This window comes from Chiroxiphia lanceolata, chromosome 7 (genome assembly GCF_009829145.1).
Source record: "Chiroxiphia lanceolata isolate bChiLan1 chromosome 7, bChiLan1.pri, whole genome shotgun sequence".
Classification (NCBI taxonomy): Eukaryota; Metazoa; Chordata; class Aves; order Passeriformes; family Pipridae; genus Chiroxiphia; species Chiroxiphia lanceolata.
Window position 1 is genome coordinate 32,967,917 of NC_045643.1, and position 23,038 is coordinate 32,990,954.

The following is a 23,038-nucleotide window of genomic DNA, read 5'->3' on the forward strand; positions in this document are numbered from 1 at the left end:
GTGTATGATGATTGCTTTAGTATTTATTATTGAGTATTGGAGCTGTCTTGAAAATATTTGTCTATTTAGAGGCAAATTAACATGTGAATTTGTTACTAATGCCACTCGACAAGATGGGCATTCTTCTTAAATATATATACTGTCTGCATAACAAGTTTAGAAGCATTGGAGATTGGAAATGGTTATCTTTAGTTTGTTCTCAATGGCAAAGCACATCAACAAGGCTGTTCTTACTAATGTCTCCCCTTTAGAACTCCAGATGACATATAATATTCCCATCATATGCATGAAGTGGGAGGAAAGTTGGAGAGGAAAAATTATACTTGTAGGAATAGTTCTGTTACAGGCAGAAATCAGTGTCTTACTGCTTGCAGTATTGCCTTCCCTTCCTTCTGATTGATTTTTGTACCTCATATATAGCAATGTACTTTGAATGAACATTTCATTTCTACTTTCTAACTAAAAGAAACATTAGGAAGGGGACAAAAGTTCCTTTGCATCTTTTCTCTCCTATGTGGTCAGTGCATTCAAAAACTTGTCTCATCATCTTTGTATTCTGTGTTCCTCCAAATGTACAGCAGCACTGTGTGCCTATCAGTTGATCAAAACTCTTTAGTTGCTGTCTTCAGACAGCAGGAGCACTGTCCTGCTTCATGTCACATAACAAATTGAAATGAGCCAGACATTTTACTTAAGCAACATTTCTGAAATTCACCATTTCCTTCTGAAAGAAGTATGGATCAGAAAGCCAAGTAAATCAAAGCACACGAGCAGTTATAGGTGCAGTAAATAAGCATGCATGCATGTACACTTTTAAAGGCTTATTCTTGAATATTTATTATGAAAATCAGAATTTAATTTAGTATGAAGAAAGAAAGTGTTTTTTATGATATTTACCTTTCAAACAGGTCAGTGATCAGCTTCTCATTTTACAGAACTCTTGAGCTGCAGAATGAATTAGTGAAGCCTTACAGTACTGATCCACACAGTCATCTACAAGTATTTGGTTAGCAAAAAACCAACACAACCTTTTCTTCCTGTGACCCCACTCTGTTTTCTTCTGTACCCCTGAACTTTTCTACTTTACCACTTAGAATGCACAACGATGTCTCATTGTTAGTTGTGGAAATTTCCATTCAAAGGACAGGAAATTCCTGCCTAGGTGTTAGTGTGCATTGCATGACAATGAAATTGTCAACTCTTATAAAAATGTTAGTGTTTAAAAAAACTCAAACCTTCATGGATGAAATAAATAAAGATGAGGATAAGGAGCTGAATAAGGATTTCTGGCAAAGATTGAAGAATCGAAGTCTTTGCTGAGATGTTTTATTCATTTTTTGTGCAAAAATTATGTATGTGCCAATGTGTGTTTTATGAAGAGATACCTAAAAAAGAAGCCATAAATGGACATTCAGGGAAGAGCAAGAGCATGGCAAGCTTGCATAATACTTTCTTTGCATATTCTCTCTCTTTCCAGCTTTTCTAATTCAGTGTATTTTCTAAATCTGTTTCTCTATTGATAAACTGTCTGTTGGCACATTTTTGAGATCTCAGTAAGAGGTGACTTCAAAGTACTTGTTTGATCGTGAACCTATGCAAACATTTTTTTGCCTTTGCAACTTTCTCTGTCGTGGAGTCCCTCAAATCTCTGACCTGTTGCAGAAGGAGTTGTTAACTTTGGGATTTTTCTAAACCTGCCCCCATCAGGTTTTTTATGCCAATTATGGGTTTGTAAAACTCTATCATGTTTTGTCAGGTTGTCCCTTTCAAACTGGAGAATTGTTAATGACTTTGTTACAGATTTCTGTATGTAACAGTGGAAACCATCCTGTATCTTGGATCCTTCTTACCCCTCTCAGAACTGTGTTCTGTGTTTTCAGCTTCTTTTTGAGAGAAGGGACCAGAAGTGCAGTGATATCCGAGGAGGGAGAGAAGAACTTTTTATAGAACAGTTCAATAATATTCCCTTTATTTTTCAATTCCTTTCCAAATAATTCCTATCATTTTACTTGGTTGGTGGATGGACTGACTGCTACTGAACAATGGACTGTTTTTTTTCGTGGACCATGATCATATATTATTGTAATGCAAAGCCTTCATTCTTGAGTGACTCTGGGTAGCTCAGGTTTTTTTTCATGCATGAAGTGAGGACTGGTTTTCAACATGTGTGTCTCTTTAGTTATGTTGAATTTATTGGGTAATCTATTTTCTTGTCACTTTGTCCCTTACTGAGATTACTGAGGGGGCTTTTTCAAAAAGCTTCAAAACTTCAAGTGTTCAATATTATGATGTTTTTCTGCAAAATTTTGAAGTTAGTTTCAGTTTTGCACCTCTGAATAGCGTGTATTGACAGCACACTTTTGTCACTACTCTGTTCTCTTTCTCATGATGACTATTCATTCACAAGAGTGATTCCCAATCTCTCCCAAAGAGATTTAGTCCCTTTAAGATTCTTAAAGATTTTCGACATGCTGCTTGGCTTCTTTTTAGAGAACACTACCAGGGAGAGAGGATTTCCTTGGACAGGAAGAATTGACTGTTGTAATTTTGATGGGTTTACATGGTCAGGTAGTTAACACTTTATTGAAATTTCAGATAATTTGTTCGGTGTAGAATTCACACTTGTTAGTCAGGAATCACTAAATCTTCTCCACATCTATTTTTAAATTTAGTGGCTAGCAGTTTGAAAATTTCATATTTAAGCTCCCAGGGGCATCATCTACTCTTTGTGATTTAGCACTGTAAAACTCTTACAGTTAAACACTATGTATTTAACTCTCTTAATACTCCTCAGCACTTGTGCTCTCTTCTAGCTCCCTCGTAGACAGGATTTTCATTATTCAAGGATGTCTTGAACAGCCTTTGATGACAGTTCTTGAACAGAGATTATGTTTGCATCACAATCTCAATTGTCAAACATTGCAGGTACACTGCATTTTGGCTTATTTTTGACTTGACACTTAGAGAGATAAGCCACAAGATGTTAGGACTTCTAGACTCAACAGTATGCCTTTAGGATACATACAAAGATGTATCCCAGTACTAACTTTTCTGAATTACATTTGTCCTGCTTTATGAAACCATTACCCCCTGAATTTTTCAATATAAGAAAGTGAGGCTGGATATATGGGCTCTTTTACATACATTTTACAGTCTGAACTTTCAACCCATAAAGCAGTTTAGAACACTGATTCAAGCTCTTCTGTAATCCAGTTGGCCTGTAGTTCTGCATATGTGCTTCTTAGTTTCATTCAGTGCTGACTTTTTGGTGTTCTGTGAAGGCACCCAAATGGTCCAAAATTGCAAAACACTGTCATTACCTTGAACTGAAAACTGTTGGTAAAGCGGAGTTTTTAATTACCACCATCTACTACCTCAAGAAAACTAAGAGCAGAGTTTAATTCTTGATGAGTTTTTTTAGCTTTTATATTTAAATTTTTCACCCACCAAACTTAAAATTTCACCTCTTCATACTGTACCTTCTTGTTAATATTGTCCTAGGTAAAGACTTATCAAATAGTTGTCACTTGATGAGAAAGGCCTTATCGTGGTGCTTTTAAAACTCAGTGGAAATGATTGATGAACAGTAATAACAGTTCTACAGTCAGTGATCAACAAAAAGTACTTTCCTGAATGGCATGTTTATTTTAGCTGCTGAAAAATTGTTTCAGAAAAGGTTTGTATAGCTGTTACTCACTGTTACACTTCCATTTTGATTCTGAGGAGAAATAACTTGCTTTCTTTTAATGTGATTATCTTCCATGCTCAAAGTCTTGGTTTGCAGTGTGGACAGCAGGATGATAAGTGCAGTTAGGTGCACACTGCAGAGAATGCTGGGTTTGCATTACTAGCCAGCAGTAATTCTTCTTTGCATTTATTTTGGAGAAAGTAAAAATCTGGAGTTTACTGTCAAATGATTTAAGATAAAAGAAAAATTATACCTGCTCCCTAGCAGGCAAACTCAAGAAGTGCATAAATAGTAGAAGGAGTGTTAATATTTCGTTTGCAAGTCAAATTTCTTGATTTATTTACATGTAGCCTTTCTATTTATAAATGTCGTATTTACACTCTCTCATTTTCCAATTCAGTGTTTTTAGTGTTCAGAATCAGTGTCCTGATTATTTTTGTGAATTATTTTGGCTTCTTACAATAGATACCTTTATGATCAAAAATAACACTCTGCAAGGAATGTGGAAATTAATTGCAAAAGGAGAGAAATGTGAGATCTAGGCAAGGTATAAGGTGCTGATAATATTTTCATGGTGCTTGATAGATGGTTATGAAAGCAGTTGCTTTTGACTTGAAGTAAGTAAGGAAATAAAGGAGTGAGGCTTTGCTTGGACTTTGATTCTCTTTGGGATTCTAAATGTTTTATCTGTGGTTTTAGACTCTGAATCATGAAAGAAATTAGTCATATGTTTAAGTAATGTTCCCAGTTAATGTTATGGACAGTTAATGTTCAATTCAAATCTGAGGTAAAGGGAAAAACAAAAAAATGGAGCAAGCTTTTAGTTTTTTGAATAATTTGTGTTAATTAATAATACCAGCAGCCACATTGAACAAAAAAGCATCTTTGTCTTCATCTTTTGACCATTTTATATAATACTTAGCCCAGGACATTGTCTGGCCAGTGCAGCCTTGGCATAGCTGCCAGAGTAAGGAGACTTATTAATGAGGCAGGTCTCCTCCATTTCAGCACAGCCAGGGTCCCCAACAGATTGGGCTAAAGCAAGGAGCCCATCATTATGTACATTAAATACCCTGTGCATTCAAATGCATCCCAACAATTCATTTAGCAAGGAAACTGTAAGAAGTGATAGCATTCATTCACCTTGGCCTGATACTTTACTGCTCCTCCAGGATCTGAAAAGACAGCATTTTCACCAGTCTACTTGCCCTTTGAATGAACTTCAGTAAAATTTTTGGCCAGCTTTCACACAGGGCTGTGGAGGAACAGAATTTACATGACAAAAATAGTGAGTGAAAGTAGAATTCTTAAAAACTCGCTGCCAAGGAGTGTAGAAACTTGTTGCCTGATTTTAGAGCTATTACTAAGACTATGTGCAAATATTGAGGGAGAGTCTTCTGATCTGTGCTGCATACTGCATGTAAATACTGTCTTTAGCTAATTGCCTTTGGAATGCCAGTAGTCTTTAAAACTCAAAAAACATATGGCATTGAAAATTAAAGTAAATCTTGTTTGCAAATTAGAATGGTGTACAGTTTTTTCATAATTTTTTTTTTTTAAATGCAACACTAAAGCCTTTACTCTTGTCTGCATTTTTTCCAAAATGCCTTTGAAACTTAAGGTAAGTGGAATATTTGTAGGCATCTCATGGGACTCAGATAATGGCTATTTAGATAAAGGTGTGTGTTCAGTTCTTCAGTTGGCAAGACTACATCTTACTAAGGTGACATTCACAGTTTTCTTGACAAAGAAGGTAGACTAATTCTTGTGCGTCTCTGACAAAAACAGTGAAAAATTGCTATTTCAAAATGAGGGTTTAGTATTTTTAGGCCAAGCATTGTTTAGGCATGCTGAGATTGCAGCTGTCTGGTGGTGACCTGGTTTTTGTCCAGTTAAAAATTAAGAGGACCTTGGTATAGATTTATTTATACCTAGACTATGAATGAAAAAGCTGCAGTTTACTTCCAGTCTAGAAGAAAACAAAACTAATAATGTAATGAAAGATGAAATATAGAGATCAAATAAGAATGAGTGAACTTCTCTTGCTGGCTTTTGAATACTGGATTGAATATTGCTACTTCAAATTTGTAAAGACTGAAAATATTTTATCATTGCCATTACAGGATAAGAAGGCTTATCTGGATGTCATCCACACCTATATGGAGGTCCATGGAACTGTTCATGGGACAAGCACCATGTATATTCCTGGCTATGTAAAAAACCATGGGATACTCAGCGGGCGGGATTTGCAGTTTCTACTGAGAGAAACCAAAGTAAGTTTGCCAAGTGGGAGTGGTGGCAAAAATAGCTCCAGATAGGCAGTGTCTGCAGTGCATGCATTTCACCTCCTATGAATAAGCTCCTAATTTAAAAGCACTGGGAAAAAAATTATCAAATGTAAAGGATCTTAAGTCGTCTTCTGTGTGCTAAGAATACGTTTCTCATCATGTCCGTGGTTTTTGGATTGACAGCTCTTATTAGAAAATTGGCGTGACAGCCTATAGGCACATTTAACAACCAGCTTGAGAAACAGGGATAAATGCATTTTTCATTTTCTTCAATGTGATATTCAGTTCAAGGAGATTATCAGCTGAGAGTGTGCTTTGTTTCCCATCCCTGAGGTCAAAGTTAGGTAACAGCGGAGAGCAGTGCAGTCGCATGCTTGCTCTGCCCTAGCAATGACTTTAACCCAGAGCGACCCTGCTCTCTCAGGGAGAAAAGAAAAGCAAGCACTTCATTTGCCATTCATGTCCTTCCTCTGCTTCAGCTGTGCAGAGAGAGTGAGCAAAAGAGCATGCTTTTTGTGGTGTGCTTTGCCTGTGGCTCCAGAGTCAAGGGAACTCAAGATAAGGGACGATATATACATCAAAATAAATAACTTCTGTCCCCATAGTTAAAATGCTTTGTTGGGATTCTGTGCCATTCCTGTAATCTTTGTGGCACTTTACAACATTAAAACACTTCAGTAGTTTACATTTAAATAGGATGTTTAACTTCAAGTTGGTGAAAGAAGAGGGTTGTATGTTTAAAATTAGCAAAATCTGTGGAACTGCATCCCTGTTGATAGTTTCTTGCTGTGCACTTCTATAGAAAAATCTATTAAAAAAAAAAAAAGGAAAGAAAAAAGCAAGCAACTCCCAGGCTTCCCACACAAATGTAGAGATCTCTGTCTTTAAGTACTTGGGAAAATGTTGGTAATTTGACATCTCTGTGTGACAGCTGTTGGTAAATTATGAGTTTTTAAAGGCAACCACTGTGTGTATGTACTTGATGCATACAGATACACATAATGTTGCATATTAAAAAGTCAACATTTACTTTCGTCATAGATAATCTGAGATTACACAGCTTTTGCCTGTGTGGAGTAGGAAATCCCTGTGTTAATCATAATGTGGGAAGAATATTGACCTTGTAATAACCCCAAGCACGAACAGTGCCTCCTGAAAAAAATATGTCTTCTATTCACTGAAATAGTAAAAGAAGCTAATGGAATTCCTGTAGAATTATTCAGTCCTTATAATTTACAAGTAACAGTTCATAATAATAGTTATGTTTGCCTATGTCTTCCTCTAGTTCTTTATCAGCCATCTTACATGTATCACAATAAAAGACTTGCTTTTCAATATTAACTAGATAGCTCATCTAGTTGTTATTGGTTATATTTGTTGTGTTCAAAGATGCAATGTAAAGACACATTCAATTCAGGACAAATTCAAGTTGATACCTACATATTATGCAGCTTAGTTGCATGGATTCTGTGACACAGGAAGTAGCAGAGTAGCTTCACTCAATTTTGACTAGTAATAGGAATATCAGATGGAAGAGACTGTCTCGTGATTATGAAGTGCTCCCGAAACAGTAAGTTGCTTATTTTCCACAAGAAGTCTTTGGTGAAAAGCATGGATCTGCACTGTACTGTTATCAGAGTCCTACAAGCACTTTAGGTTTTCATGATTTTCTCTACTATTGTTCAGCATTGGTTATGGTCGGGTTTTTCCTTCATAATGGTGGGGAAAATCATCTGAGTATTTGCTGCATTTCTTAGTAGATGACACTAAGAAACACATCAGTGTGTTTCAGAACCCTCTATAAGGAATTCATATTTTTATCAATTATCCTCAATTATCTTCTTTATACAATCTTTCTTAATAAACTTTTTTTAAAAATTACATCTGCAAATGTGGCTTTTCTGAACTTTTGTTAGCAGGTTTGCAAATGACAAAAGCTGTTTTCCTTTTAAGGAAATTATTTATTTATGATGCAGCCAGGCTAACCAAACTTTGCCTTGATAATAAACCATTAATAGTCCATCTGCTTCTCCTCATAGTTATTATTGTCAGGGAAATGGGAGTGCGATGTATTTCTAATGTTGCACTGAAATGAAATTAAATATGGCTTACTGCATCAGGAATTTTGCTTATTATTCCTGTCTGATACTGTTTCAATATATCTAATGGAACAGAAGAAGTGAAACAGCAGCATCCGGGGTTTGAAAGTGGAAACTGAGATTACCATCTAATTTGTTTGGACATTTTTAGTTGAAGTGGATTGGGGAGGGTGTGCAGGGAGTTGTGGGGTTTATGTTTTTTGCTGGCTGATGCTTCGTATGCCACAGGTATTCTGGCTGTTCTGCCCTAGCATATGGTTACCTGTCAGTATTGATCAACACATGTACTTGTTCTAAGTCTTCTTGTTGCTTGTATGTTCACAGTTTCAGATTCTGATACCCTTTAAGAGACAATACTTGAATGTAGCTGGTTATAAAACACCACTCACCTGTCACTAGTGGCCATCTGCTGTTTATGTGGGTCAGTTGTGTTTATATCAGATGGATCATGGCTTGAATTTCTAAAACAAGTGCAGGTTTTCCACAAAAATCAGGCTGACTTAAATGGGAGCTTTGTGCCCTGAGGAGCCCGGTGTTTGTGTGCACATGCATGCTGTGATGTACAAGGACACTTTTTTACCATAATCACTTTATTCACTAGGCAACATGGCCAGAGTTCCCTAATGAATTTAGTTAAGGAGGTTTTGTCACCAGACTATCTGTGTGCTGCAAGTGTGTGAATAATCAGAGCCATAACTCTGGGCTGGGAACATCTGTGGGTACAATGCTGGCTGGGACCATCAAGGGCTGCTGTTGCTGTCTCCCAGCAGCAACCTTTGTCTTTAGGCTTCCAGAAGCTTTCAGATGTTTTGAGACCAAGGGCAAGAATTCTCTGTCATTGCTTGTGATGTCAACACTGTGTTAGCAAGTTTTTGTTAGGTCAGCTGACAAATGTTCTGGTTTCCACAGAGTGAGAGCTAAATAATACTCAACAAATTAGATGGTTTAGTGTACTCAGAAGCGTCAGTTTATGTTGAACTGCTTCATTTTGCCCTTAGACAACAAAATACCAATAGGTAGTGGCTCAGTCCTGTGATTCTTAGTCAGAGCTTTGCGTTCCCAAAATGTATTTGGTCTCTGTAGGACACAGTTATTCTCAGAAGCATGCAGCTGCCATTTCATTCTGGTGTGTGTTATAAAGCAGCACATTTCAGAATAAGTGAGTTTTCCAGTCAGGAGGGGGCTGTTTGAGCCTCATCATGGCTAGTTCAGCTGTGTAGTGCATGACAAAAACGAGACATGTCTACAGTTTCTAATGAGAAGATGTAAAGCCATTCATCACGTCTGAGGAAAATAGGGTAGGCGAGCTGGCAGCCTTCCTGCCAACTTCCATGGCTCCTTGCCAAGTGGGCAGCTGGAGGAGTTGGACTAGACTCTCTTGGAAGAACCAGTATTGAATTCTTGAGAAATATTTCTCCCTTTGAGAAAGTTTCAGATGCAACTTTTTACTTCAGGTCACTGTACATTTTTGAGGGAGCTCAAATTCTTTTTCTAAGTGGGATTTATGATTTCTGAATGGTGATTAATAAAAACAGGAGCAACACCCTGCCTAGACAGAAACAGGAAAACAAGCTGGTTTTCATATTGCCTTTTATGAAGGACTATCTATTTTTACTTCCACACGCTTCACAAAATCAGCTGAAAGGACATTTAACTAGTGATTCTATTCTCAAGTTGTTTCAATCACAAAAGAATTGACTTTTCCAGAAAGTATTTTATATTCATGAGGAAAATATAGCAAGATAGTTAACCTTTGCTATATTCCTCTTTCTGTAGTTCAGAAGATAATATGTAAGTTCAGTAAGGAGACATATAAAAGTGGTGATAAACCTACCAACCTGACAGAATAAATTAGATAAAGTGCAGTAATGTCAGAAGGGGGAGAGGAGAAGATAAACACTCCTGTTCATGGAACTATAGCATTTAGTCTCTGGAATATGAAATTTTTTCTCTTAAATATTCAGCTACTCGTAATTACAGTCAGTGAAGTAAAGCATTCACTCCTTATTTTATACTTTCGACTATAATTTAGAAAGCCTGTTTGTTTGCTTACTCATTTTAATAATAGTTTGATATGGTCCTGTAAACTCCACAAATTGCTTAGCATCAACTGAAAGTCAATGGTTTCCAAAAAAAATAGAAGCACACTGTTTTTTCACAGAAGTGGTTGTGAGTCACTTTTTGTGCCAGAAAATCTCCACTTGAATACTGCACTGTGAGAGGACTGCCATTCAGAAAAGAGTGGTGTCTTGACTAGTGTGATGCTGGGTGACCAACTCAAAATTCTGAAATTCCAAACGAGGGGCTCAGTTCATTGCAAAGGCAGAAAAGGTTCCTGAAGAGCCTTTTTTATGAAAACCTAAGTGTTCCTGCTTGAAGGTTCCAATACCTGCTTTACTCAAGTTGGGCAAGTGAGATTGCAGATACAAATGCCCTTTTTTGATTCATGCAGACCTACAGGCACAGACAGATCTGGGTAGCAGACCTTACTAAAAAGGAATGTTTTCCTAAAAAACCCACACTGCTGTCACCATGAGGATTTTATGTCTGCATTTATTTGCTGTTATCCCTTTTATATATACTTGTATACTGTAATCTCCTCCTGGCAATCATCACATTGCATGAGGCATCAACCTACAGAGCTGGTTGTGCCATGTGCCCACTTAAAGCACTGCAGGAAAAATAATGGTTCTTGCTTTAAGAAGCATTTGAAAGGTGAGCAAAATGCTCACATACGGAACATGAAATGGTTTCAAGCACTAATCAACTAGCAGAGCATAAAGGAATTCTATCCTGCATAGCAATTCTGCTGCAGCTAACAAAGTCAGATCAGGGCTAATATTTTTAGCCACATGTACCCACTGTGATGTTACCAACATGGTCACTCACATCTGGAGTTTTGCAATGTAGATCTTCGGCTGTGGGTTGGAGGTGCCTCTCCATGGTGGAATGGGTTACCAGACATAGTGACTGGTAAGAAAGTATCCTAAAAACCATAGTGTGGTGGAGGCAACAGTGTACATCTATATAAAAAAATAGTGGAAAAAACAGTCTGTTCTAAATCTTTACTCTTTGTGGGACAGAGCCTTTTCTTCCTCACAGCCTCACCTGTACTGAGGATGGATGGTACCTGAAAACTGTTGACTGTTATTTCTACTTTTTTCTTTTTTTACTTGTTTTTCAATTAGTGACTTGCAGAATTTTTTACATTCTCTTAGGAAGTACCTTGACAGATTGTTTTAGCCTTTCTGGAAATAACAGGGTGCATGTAATTCAAATGATTAGCAAATGAGAGCATTGTGAGTTACAAAAATGGCCTGTGTTCTCTAATACCTGCTCTTTTAATCAGAATTAACAAAACTCTCTCAAAGGCATTTAAGGTATTTCTCAGCTTTGCTCTTTATACCGTACAAAAATACTGGCTGACCAAGGAACATCAATCATAGAGACTCACAGAATGGTTGGGTTGGAAGGAACCTTAAAGATCATCTAGTTCCAACCCCCCTGCCACAAGCAAGGACACCTTCCACTTCATAAAGGACAATTTTCAGGGGCAGGGTCTAGATTGAGTTTGGGAATTTCAGCTGACTTGATGACGATGAGAATGGAGACTGATAGAAGATTTTGGAGGGCTGAAAAAAGGACTTAGGGGAGCTGCAGGCAGCTGTTGCAACCTTGGGCCAACAGGCAGCACACACACACTGTTCTAGTGATCAGACACATCTTTCTTCTTTCAAAGGTGCAGTGCTGCTTAGAGGTGAGGTTGGAAAATGGATGAGAAACAGGTGGTAAGCTATTTATTACAGATTAAGTGATGACAGTGTGCTCTGTGCTGTCAAAACATAAACCCATGTTTCTTTCCCCATGGAGCTTCCTCCTAAATAAATGGGCCAGTCAGACACAGAACTCAGCAGTGCACAGCAGCAGTTTATTAAAAAAGTGCAAAACTAAGCAAACAACTCAGCATTCCCTACCTAACAGACAAACACAGGATCATAGGAGAATTGATACTTCAGATGGGTTTAATTGCTGGTTCTCAGCTGGTTTTCTGCCTGAACTAAGGAGTAGTTTAAATAAATAATATTTTATGTGCAGATTGCATGAAATGGTTCCATATCCATAAGTCATTATTTTCAAGACATACCTTTCTGTAAATTCAGCCTCTTTTTAGATGAAATTTAATATGCATCTCATCTGACTGACGGGTCAGATGTCTTATGCCATATATAAAACCTGAATTTAGATAATCTGTCTTTAATGGAGATAGTCTTCCAGATCTTTTTCTTATCAGCCATGGGAGAGTTTCTGTAAGATTTAAATTAGTGAGATAGCTGGGAAACTTTTTGCAAGCAGGCAACTTTTTAAACCTGAATATTGAAAAATGAAATAACAATATTCAGCTCCATGCAGTGCAAACTGTATGTCCTCAACTGTGCTGAGAAGTGTTAACATGCATTTTTTTAAATGAGCCAACTCTGAATTTATACTGTTGTTGCCATGGGTTGGAGAGAATTGATGCTGCAGTGCCTGTGCACGACAAGACTGACTACAGGTTTATGCACCAGCTCCTAGGAAGAGCCTCCAGCTGTGAATGTTCTTTTAGCAGGATTCATTTCCATGTTGCAGAAGATTTAATGCAGAATAGTATATTTTGACCTCTTTGAATACGTACATCCTGAATACATGATCCTAATAGTTATGAAGGTTGTGCTTTATTTTCTTGTAAAAGGCAGTAGCTCTCTCTATACATACATTAAGTTATGCAGCAGTGCCAAGAAATTGCTGTTACAAATCAGGGCTTGTATTTCTCCCATTATATCTGGACAGTCAAATGAAGATGAAGAATCCTATATTTAATTCAGGGGAGTTAACTATGTTTGGCCAGGAAAGGGGTCAAGATTTTTTCAGGCAACTCTGAAAAAAACATTTAATGTCTTTTCATTTTCCAGAGCACCTGTAATCTCAGGTGATGTAGGGAAAGCTTTAGGATGCTTTTTTGGGCTAGTTTCCCTTGGAGGCGTTGAACCTTCTGAAGCCTGTGCAGGCTCTTGCTGCCTCGGTACAGCGCCGTTAGCTGATGTTTGCTGCCACCTACCGTTTTAATTAGGAGCCTTAATTAGTGTGCCAGGAGCAAGTTCATGTTGGCAAACCCAGCAGGTTTGGAGAGGGGGAAAACACTAGTGTAGCTGTTCCATGAGTCTGCTGCGGTAGAACCTGTACCTGTAGGAAAGCACCAGCAGTTTCATTTCAGCCCCAGTCAAACCACTAACTTTGGTTTTTCTTCAAAAAAATAAATGAAAGGGTCTGTTGTTGCCTCAGCTCCATGAAAAACCACCTCAGCTCATTACAGAAGATTATTGTCAAATGTGTTTTACAGGACATTCCATTACTGCTTGGGTGGGAGGAGGTGAGCTGTTGAATTTGTCCCATTTTATTCTTAACATTACTTTTTTTTTTTTTTAAGCTGGTACATTTAGAATGGGTTATTGCTTATTTTAAACTAGCACTCAGCTTTGTGTTCTTGTAAATAACAAAAATTAAGACAGCCCTTGTTTTCTGTTTTTCAGCTGTTTGTTGGTCTTGGATTTCCATATGAAGGGCCGGCTCCCTTAGAGGCCATTGCTAATGGATGTGCTTTTCTAAATTTAAGATTTAACCCACCAAAAAGTAGCAAAAACACAGATTTTTTCAAAGGCAAACCTACCCTCCGAGAGGTAAGCTTTATCAGTCTTGGTGATTTCTTTTTAGCAACACAGTGTAGGGAAAATTGCATAAATGTTCATGGTTTATTGCCAAAGGTGTGCAACTGCTTTTTTCTTTAGCCATTGATGGGATTATGAGTCCTTATTTTTATAGGATAATCAAAATGTTTTTGTTAATATACTGTTAAACTTTACCTCTAGATTTGCCTATATGTACATTTTGTTACTTCTTATTGATAGAACTGAAGTTTCATTTGAAAATCTGATGTTCTGCCTGGGAACAGATCATCATCTGACACATGATGATCATTTGAAAGTGGTTTTATTTTGTGGAAGAAACAGACATTGCAGTGTACTGTGCAGGAAGTAAATAGGCACTGAAATAAATTATGAAAATGGCATTTGTGGGTGGTTGTGTGTGTTTTGGGATTTATTTTTTTCTCCAGAAAAGACCTGTTCAAGGCACTGTTGAGCTGAGGTATTGATGTTCACAGCCCATCATGTTTGTGGTTAAACACTGGAGACTTTTGGAAAACTGACTCTTGAAGAGAACGGGAAAACCAAACTTCAAACTTTCAAAACAGCCAGTGTGTTTAGACTCTAGTAAGAAAAAAATGAGGCAAAGTAAACTAACCCCTCATCCTGGCACTGACTTCGGAATATTTTTCGTCTTCAGTGTAGGTAAAATTCAGCCTGTACCACTTGCAAGCATTTAACAGTCACATAACTGTTTCTGACATTAGCACTTTTGTCTGTGACCATGGCTTGTTCATGGGTGTATATACATATTTCCTTTACATATTTACCTGAAGGGAAAGCTCTCAGGTAATATGTACATGATGAGAACTTTGTACAGCCTTATTTCCCAATTCAGGTTACTCTTGGGCCATATAAATTGCATTCTGATCAGCATCAGCTGGTTGAACAAAAGGCAGTTTCCCATTTTAAACCAGTAACATAAATTATGATTTTTATGATCCAGGACTGTAATCGCCTTTTAGCTTGTTATACATTGAATTCATGTCCTGTACAAGCTGAAACTTGCCCCTTCTCACAGTTTGTGTTGCTAATAAAGGAGACAGAAGTAAGGAAACAAAAGCCTGTTTAACCTTCTCCTTGGTCTTGGCACCTCTCAAACCTTTTCTTCTGGTGGGTTCCTCGACTGTTTGTCTCGTTTCCAGTTGTTCTGTGCCCAGACACTATAATTGGTCGTGCTCAGTAAATAATCCAAACCCACCTAACTCCTTACTAGGAATTTCAGTGCTTGGAATGCCATGGTAAATCCCGATGGCATGTGTCAGCACTAACAGAAATGCCATGCACCTGATTTGTACAGAAAAATAATCCCTATTGACTGCCCCAGTCCAAAGTAACATAATGTATATCCATCAGGTTTACACATATCCATCAGGAATATTACTGTGTTCACATGCCCTGCTGACCTGTCTTGACAGTAACCTTTTCTCTAACTGGTTTTCACAACTGCATTTAGATCCGGTTGCCGGTAATCCGTGTACTGGTTCTTTAGGATTAAGAAAGTCCTTAAATGCTTCTCTCAGTTTTTTCAAGTGTTACAGGAGAACAAAAAGAGCTTGTGCAGTTCTGTGACATGGTTGTCCATACACAAATGTGAAGATAAAGTCTGTGTTTAGTCCTTCTGTAAAGTAACTTTTGCAATTTACTGTTTCTCTATTTTTCTAGGTAGAATTTTGGGGAGGAGGTCTCCCCTCTAGCCCCATGATGGGGTACTGTAAACTATAAAAAACCTGGAAATTATAATTTATTTTTTTTTAGATCGGCAGCTGTTTTGTCTTGAGACAGGATTTTGCTGAAAGAGAGAGACAGGAAAAAAAAAAGAAAAAAGAAAAATCATCCTGAAGCATCTTGTTTTATACCAGTATTTGTACCCATATTTCTTCTCCATTCCAGCCCACCTCCTGCCAAAGAAAGAAAACATTGTATGCTTAATCTGTTTGAAATGTGTACTTGATGGATGTGGTTTCTTTCATTTGTTCCCTTTATGAAGGAAAAAAACCCAAACCTGAAATTAGAAATTAATTCCAAATTTATTTATAGGAATTCTTAGAGCATGTCTAAAAAACAATAAGCCTCAGCTAGCCAAAGTATCTCAGTACTAGGAAATAAATAGTCTTAATGTTTTTAATAGTATAGATACAGAAAAACTCATACAGTAAAAGTATGTTGCTGGTTACTCTTAATACTTAAACCAAGTACTAGTCTGAGAAGTTTAGTGGTTCATCTTCCAGATCAGATCTGGCTTTAATGTTGCCATCTGTCTGTCTGGGATGGTAGAGAAGGAGTCTAAAGAATATTCCTAAAGCTTTGTGGAATTTAAAACACTGGGTTATATTCATATTCTTTAAGGAGCAGTAGGAAGTTCTTTGTTGTTACAGAAAGCAATAGGAATGCAGCTTCTGCCTATGAAGTGCAGACATAAGCACCCTGGGAACTCAGTCTTGGAAACCCAAATTTTTAAGTACATACAGTTCTAGTTGCAGTAGAAAAACTATTGAAAATAAAAAGGTTGGAATATGTCAGTCCTCTTCTCCACCCCGCTGCCTGAGCCATGAGGTGGGAGCCCGTGGAGAGTCCCCTGGAGCACTGCTCTCACAGCACAGATTTCTACTGTGTAAGTAATAAGACTGGCTTGCCTCATCCACAAGCAAAATGCAAGAGGCAAATTTAAAAAAAAAATAAATAGTTTTTTTAATAATTTTAGTAGTGAATGCAATAGTTTCCTGCATTCACTTGAGGAAGAGCTCAAGTGCAGTGTATGCCTAGTGCAGGAGAAGGTTCTGCCCAACAGATACAGTTTTCTGCTTCAGATTTTCTGCAATTTGAATAAAGATAGCATAAAGAGGCAGCTGTATAAACAATGTCTATAAATAACCTATCCTGTGGGGGTTTTTTGGTATTTATTTAAAAAACAATTGTCTTCTGAGGTTGGTGTGAACCACTCCCCTCTTCTGTAGCTTTTGCTCCCTTTCAATGTGTCCATTTGCATGTTCCTTTTCACTCCTGGGCAACCTGTTACAAAAATTACTTTTAGTGCTGTCCTGCAGGTTCTGAAAGGAACTCTAATACAGCTCTTCTTAGTTACCTTAAGTGATATTTTCCTCACCACTTTGTCAGAAAACAAATTCAGTGAACACCCTTCCTGAGGTCAAATTACTCTTGTACTACCAGCAGTGAATTCATCCTGTGTGATAGAAATTATTTTCTATATACTGTTGCTCACAGAACTTTGGAAATGCTTGAAATCTGAAGGAAAAACAGGATGAGGACATTATCTGAAGGAGAGACAGAGAGGGTGAGGGTGACATCTCTGGGAGCCAGTCATGCAGGTCTGACCAGGACTGGTGGCAGAGATGGGTTGTAAAAAAGGAGGGTGGCTCTGTGGATGAGCTGTGGGGAAGCAGGGTCATGGTGTAATTTCAAGTCCTCTGTCACGTGGATCATTGTGAGGATCAAAGTCTCAAACTGGAGGTTGCACATATGTTACTTGTGATCTGCACTATCTGATTTTCGGTTTTCCAGCTAAATTCACTCTCTAAATAAGAGAAGATCTGAAAGATAACTCAGAAGGTGTGATGGTGACTGTTAGATTCTAGCTGAATGCTTGCATTATCCTGCTGCATTTCATCCAAAAAGTGTGATTAAGAGAGTGAGAGGTAAGAATATCTTGATACATTAGTTTTTATCATTTCTTTATTTCAGTTGACATCTCAGCATCCCTATGCTGAAGTTTACATTGGGAAGCCCCATGTCTGGACTGTAGACATCAATGATCTTTCTGAAGTTGAGAAGGCTGTGAAATTAATTTTGAATCAAAAGGTGAGAAATGTGTCCTCAATTTGCCATCAACGCTTGAGGGTATAGTGTGTACTGCATGTAGAGTGCTTCCTAATGTTAGTCTGATGACTGCACTTTGGTAGGATATTGGAGGAAAAAATGATTATTACGTATCTGTGGTTTCTAAATTATCATGGTTTAGTACTGGATATGTCAGGTTTTTTCTTGAAAAAGTATAAGTGTGGATGAATTCGTATAGAAATGTGAATTTCATATGTGAATTGTACAGCAGTTTATATTTTCTGTGCATTCACTGAGGAAGTTTCGTTGTTGATCCTTAGAGCATTGCAAATTCTTCAAATACTGCTCAACTCTGTTGACTGATTTTGTAGCCTTGACATAACTACCACAGAAGTGCTTGTGCACTTTTGGTGTGGAATGGTAATGAGGGCAGTTCAAGGTGGGGGAAAAAAAAAAGTTTGAAGTAATTTTCAAAGGTATCGCATTCTTTTTTGTCACTTCAGCTTCAGAACTGAAACTTAGTTAAAACAGGAGCTCTGGAATCCCATAGGATCTCAGGCAGGCTTTACATCTGCCACTTTGCAATACACCTTGAGTTTCCTTCAAGTTACTCATGGAGCAACTTTTACAGCCTTTAAAAAGGAGCAAAACTCAGCTTAAACTGCTGATGGTTTAGTAAAATTGTGATTTGTTAATGAGTTTATTTGTATTTATTGTTGCTACTTGAGCTGTAATGCAGTATTTGAAACACACAAAGTTGATTGAAACAAAAAACCTTCTAATCTTAACACCCTCTGTTTCCACAGATTGACCCTTATTTGCCCTATGAATTCACATGTGAGGGAATGCTTCAGAGGATGAATGCATTTATTGAAAAACAGGTATGAGCTTTTATTGTGGGATGACAGTCTTGGTGTATGTTGGAAAGGAAGGACCCTCTCCATTTTAAAGCTTCTCAGTGTTGTTGCTGTCCAAGTAGAAATAATAGTTGTGCAGACCTTGGTGTTACATGAAAGCAGAAAGGCAAAGTAATTTTTCAGTGTGTATGTGACTTCTTTAACTGTGTACACAAAAAAAAGCTTTGTATCACAAAGGATCAGGTAAATACTCATGCTCTTTGGTAGAATTGCAGTTGGGCTACAGCCTCTGGGCAGATTTTTCAAGTATTTAGTTTCAATCGATAAAGCTTTAAATGGTTTGGAAACCAGTTACTTAAAGGACTTTTGGTCCCTGTGCATACTGCCAGCTGAGAGCAGCTGAAGATGTTGAGTTGGAGTAATAAACTGCAGAGATTTACATGGGATCCTGGTTTCTAGAGACTGTATGTTTGCTTGGACTTCTGCCCAAGCCAGATCTGTTGCAGGAGCCAGCTCTGCCTTTTGTTCTGGCTGCTCCAGAAGAGAGATGGGAATAACTTTTATCTCTGATATGTCATTTAATTGCCAGTTTTCCTTTCTAAAGCACTGGACACGCTTCTCTGTACTTGTATTTCTGTAAGTGTGTGGTACTAAAAGCAGTCATAAAGAATAACACAGTTCCAGGTTAGAAGTGCAGTTAACACAGCACAGCTATTTCCAGTTTCCTACCAATAAACACTTAAAACTTTTTGCTGCTGTATTGATGACATAACCTGTAAAAGTATCTCTTCTGCTTTTGGTTCTTCTACCCAAGTTAGCTATAATTGAGAGTTTTTGTGAATACAAGAAGAAACGGAGCTCAGTGTAAGGGAGAAAAAGAGACAGTCTAGAGATAGCACCTGTGGGGGAAACCTGTCTCTCCCCTCTGGCCCTCCCCCAAGGGCTAAGCCCTGCTTTGTGCTTCTCAGAAATCAGTAGAGCATTGCAATTTTGATCATTGCTTTGACTAATTGTCAAAAGTCAGTGGTGTTTCAGAGCCCCCAAGATGCTCAAGCATCATTATTAGCTCCATGTGCTTAGCACTGCACCTGATTAATGTGTCAGATGAAGCAAAAATAAAAGCTGAGACCTTATTTTGAGGAGTTTGTGGTGGGAGGCAGGCAGAACAGAGAAAGCAGCATGAGCTGGGAACAGGAATAAAGATTCCTGGAGCTGGTCAGGTTCAGAGGCTGTGGTGTACATTGACCCCTTGTGGTCTTCAGGGGATGTTTGAGTGTGAAGAGGATGGGGCCAGATACATTCACCCACGAGCCACTCTGTGGAACAGTGAAACTGTAGGATTTAAAGGAGGTGTTTGGAGTTCCTCTTCTGAGGCCTTATCTCAGGGTCAGGAGGGTGGACAGCGTTTATAAGAAAGGTTTGGTGAATGCCCTGAACCTTCAGATCCAGCAGCTAGGCTAAAGGTCTTTATGGTGTGAGGTAAGAGAACTATTGTGAGCTGTGGTTTCACATTTAGCAGTGCCACCTTCAGTTGGATGAAACCAGCTTTCACTCTAAGCTACTCCACTGCCCCTGCCAGCAACTCAGCGTGGCTGTGAGGTGCATCCAGGCCATCTGCTAAATCCATCCTGTTTGCTCTGTGGTTGCAAAGACAGTTGTGTCTGCTCTGCAGAGCAGCAGCACAGGATGGGAACCAAAGGGTGGGACTGCTTAAATTTTGGCACTGCCATCAAAGGAGCAGCCAGACAACTGCAGGCAAAGCAGCAGGGATTCCCTGCTGCAAATCTGGGAGCTGTTGGATGGGGCAGACTGGGCTGGTGGAACACACAGGCTGACTTAGAAAGAAGTGGTCAAGAAGAGTACTTGGTAACCCAGCAGAAAATGTTTTTGGCAGGGCTCTACTAGGTTAGAAAACTGACTTGGCTCAGCAAAGGGTCAGCTGAGCACCAGAGCTTGGCAAAGGCAGTGAGGCCGTTCATCCAAGAGCAAGAAATGACAGAGGAAGGAGGACACCTCCTGTGACAGCAGGGCTAGGCCTTTCTCACCTTGAAATTCATGGGTCCCTTCCACCTCAGGATATTCTTTGTTTCATGGTTGTATAATACTAAATTTATGGTTAGACCTGGAAGTATGAAAACTTCCTCTTTCAACAGAGGAAATCTAAATGGAATAAAAGAACTTCAAACTGATATTGAGAACTGCTAGATCACTGGGGGCTTTGGGTCACAGTGAGGGACCTGTTCATACAGGTTTTGTCGTTATCCAGAGAAAGCAAACCTTGATGGACCAGGCCAAAATTGTTTTATCACCTTTTGATGAGAGTTGCGAAATGTTAAAATACAGTCTGGGTACTGTGGAATGTTCTATAAAACCAGTGATTAAAATTTTCTTTGCTTTTTCTCATTTTAAATGTCAAGACTATAAGAACTTGGCTTTGAATAGTTTTTGTGAGCAGGTGTGTTCGGGTGTCATTTCTTCCCTCCCTTTTCCCACTGTGGTGACACCTGACTGCAGATATTATTTATAGCCAGGTTTTTTTCAGTGTTGGGGAAGCACTTTGAATTAGCAGCAGTTCAACCATAAAGAACAAACAAACTCCTGGTTGCTTTACAGAAATCTTCAGGTTTTTATGAGTTCAGCTCACTCCATAGCACTGAGTCCCCAGATCATTCCCACATGTCTCTTCCCATGGGCAACTTGAGACATTTCTCTCCTAACTGGCCTCTGGAATTCTTCTCCCACGAGAACATCCTCCTGATATTTGTGCTGTTATGAAAAGAGTTCCGCCTGCAGTAAGTTAGTGAAACAGGAATCTCTGAGATAAATCCAAAATGGGTTGGGTGTGTGGAAGGAAAGGGACTGGCTAGAGTTGCTTATGATAAATTTAAAAAGGTAAGGGTAGGAAAGAAGCTTCTTTGGGAAGAATGATACTACATTTCAAGTAAAAATCAAAGGCGGTAATTCCCTCCTGCTAAAGATTAAATATTCTTTTTAAATGTGCTTAAATTATTGATTTTAATACAACTAAAGTGAGCTGCAAGATGATTGTTTGGGTGATAACCACTTATTTTACTAGTGGTGAAAATTGCCGTCAAGGAACCAAACACATCATAATAAAATCTCCTCTGTCACTGCAGGATTTCTGTCACGGGCAGGTGATGTGGCCCCCATTAAGTGCCCTTCAAGTAAAAATTGCTGAACCCGGAAAATCCTGTAAACAGGTTTGTCAGGAAAGCCAGCTCATCTGTGAGCCTTCCTTCTTCCAGCATCTTAACAAGGACAAAGCTCTGCTTAGGTAAGTACTTAAAAGCACAGGCATGTTGTTTTGTCTCTTTTTATTGCACTGGTCTTTGCCACACATAAAATTTGGTGCATGAGTTGTGTGAGAAGGGAAGGTGGGGAGAAAAGCACTGTTTGGCTGCAGCAGCTGCGAGGGTGCTGGCAGTGCTTTTTGGCAGTGCATGGCAGTGGTGACTGCTGTGCTGAGAGTGTTTGCAGGGAGGAGTACGGCACCAAAGCAAAAATTCACATCTCTGCCTTTCCCCCTCTGTCTCCTCTGTGTGTGCACCATTATTTTAAAAATAGCTTCTATAAAGTCTTGCTTTTGTTTTTTGATCTGCCTCTTTGGTCACACTTAACATCCCCATTGAAACACTGTATTCATTGGCAATTAGCAATGACTCTTCCTGCAAACCTTTTGTCACTATTGTCCAGGGTAAAGAATTGTAAACCCTTGGACATTAGAGGTATCTGTGCCGATGTATAAAGCTCACCAGCTATGCAATAAAGAAATGAATGTTTCTTTCAGGTGCTATCTCTTTGGGAATATCTGTGTTCCTTTCAGAATGAAAACAAAGCTCTCAAAGCTAGTCTCCCACAAATGGCTGCTAGAGAATCTGCTTTCCAGGTTTTCTATCCCCACTTTTTGCTAAATTCAATTTGTATTTTGTTTGAAAAGTTATAATTTCCAGTGGAGTTCAGAAGCAGCTCATATAAAAACCTGGTCAGGCTTCTTTTCTAGCTGTCTAGACAAAATCATAGTTCTGTGGGAAAAAAAAATCTGTTAAGTGCTGAGAGCTACCAATGTTTCCAGAATAAGTGAAAAACAAGGCTCTGCTGGAATTGCTACCCTCCTGCTTAAGCTTTGTGGTCAGAAAATGGCATTTCATTTCATTTTCCAGCTTGCTGTTTCTGGCAGGTTCCTGGGAGTGACAGGCCCTGCTCTGCCCAGCTCCCGCTGTAGTCCAGCAGCATCCCTCATCCCTCATCCTCACAGTCCAGCTCACCCACCTGGAGCTGCCCAGGGCTGCATGGCACTGTGTGGCTTCCCTGGGAGAAAGCCCTGCTGAAATTAGAGAGAATTATCGCCCGATTTTAGATTCTCTGGGTTTGTCTTACTAAAAATCCATGGTGTATTTAAATATTAGGTTTTGGGGAATAGTCAAAAGCATTTTTTTCCTTTTTAACTTCTTTGATGAAGTTCAGTGAAGCTGAAAAGGCAGCACTGCCCTCTGCAGAGAAAATCTGCACAGGAGAAAAGAAAGTTACGTTCTGGAAAGCTGCAGTTGTA

At 38.7% G+C, this 23,038-nt stretch overlaps 1 protein-coding gene across 1 annotated transcript in view; it reads left to right on the forward strand.

Moving 5' to 3' along the window:
- MGAT5 (alpha-1,6-mannosylglycoprotein 6-beta-N-acetylglucosaminyltransferase) overlaps window positions 1-23,038 on the forward strand; it is a 121,004-nt gene that overhangs the window by 90,484 nt on the left and 7,482 nt on the right. The window contains exons 12-16 of the mRNA XM_032692864.1: window positions 5,812-5,961; window positions 13,643-13,789; window positions 17,516-17,632; window positions 18,418-18,492; window positions 21,606-21,763. Of these exons, the coding sequence (XP_032548755.1) occupies window positions 5,812-5,961; window positions 13,643-13,789; window positions 17,516-17,632; window positions 18,418-18,492; window positions 21,606-21,763 (647 nt within the window). The remainder of the gene's footprint in view (window positions 1-5,811; window positions 5,962-13,642; window positions 13,790-17,515; window positions 17,633-18,417; window positions 18,493-21,605; window positions 21,764-23,038) is intronic.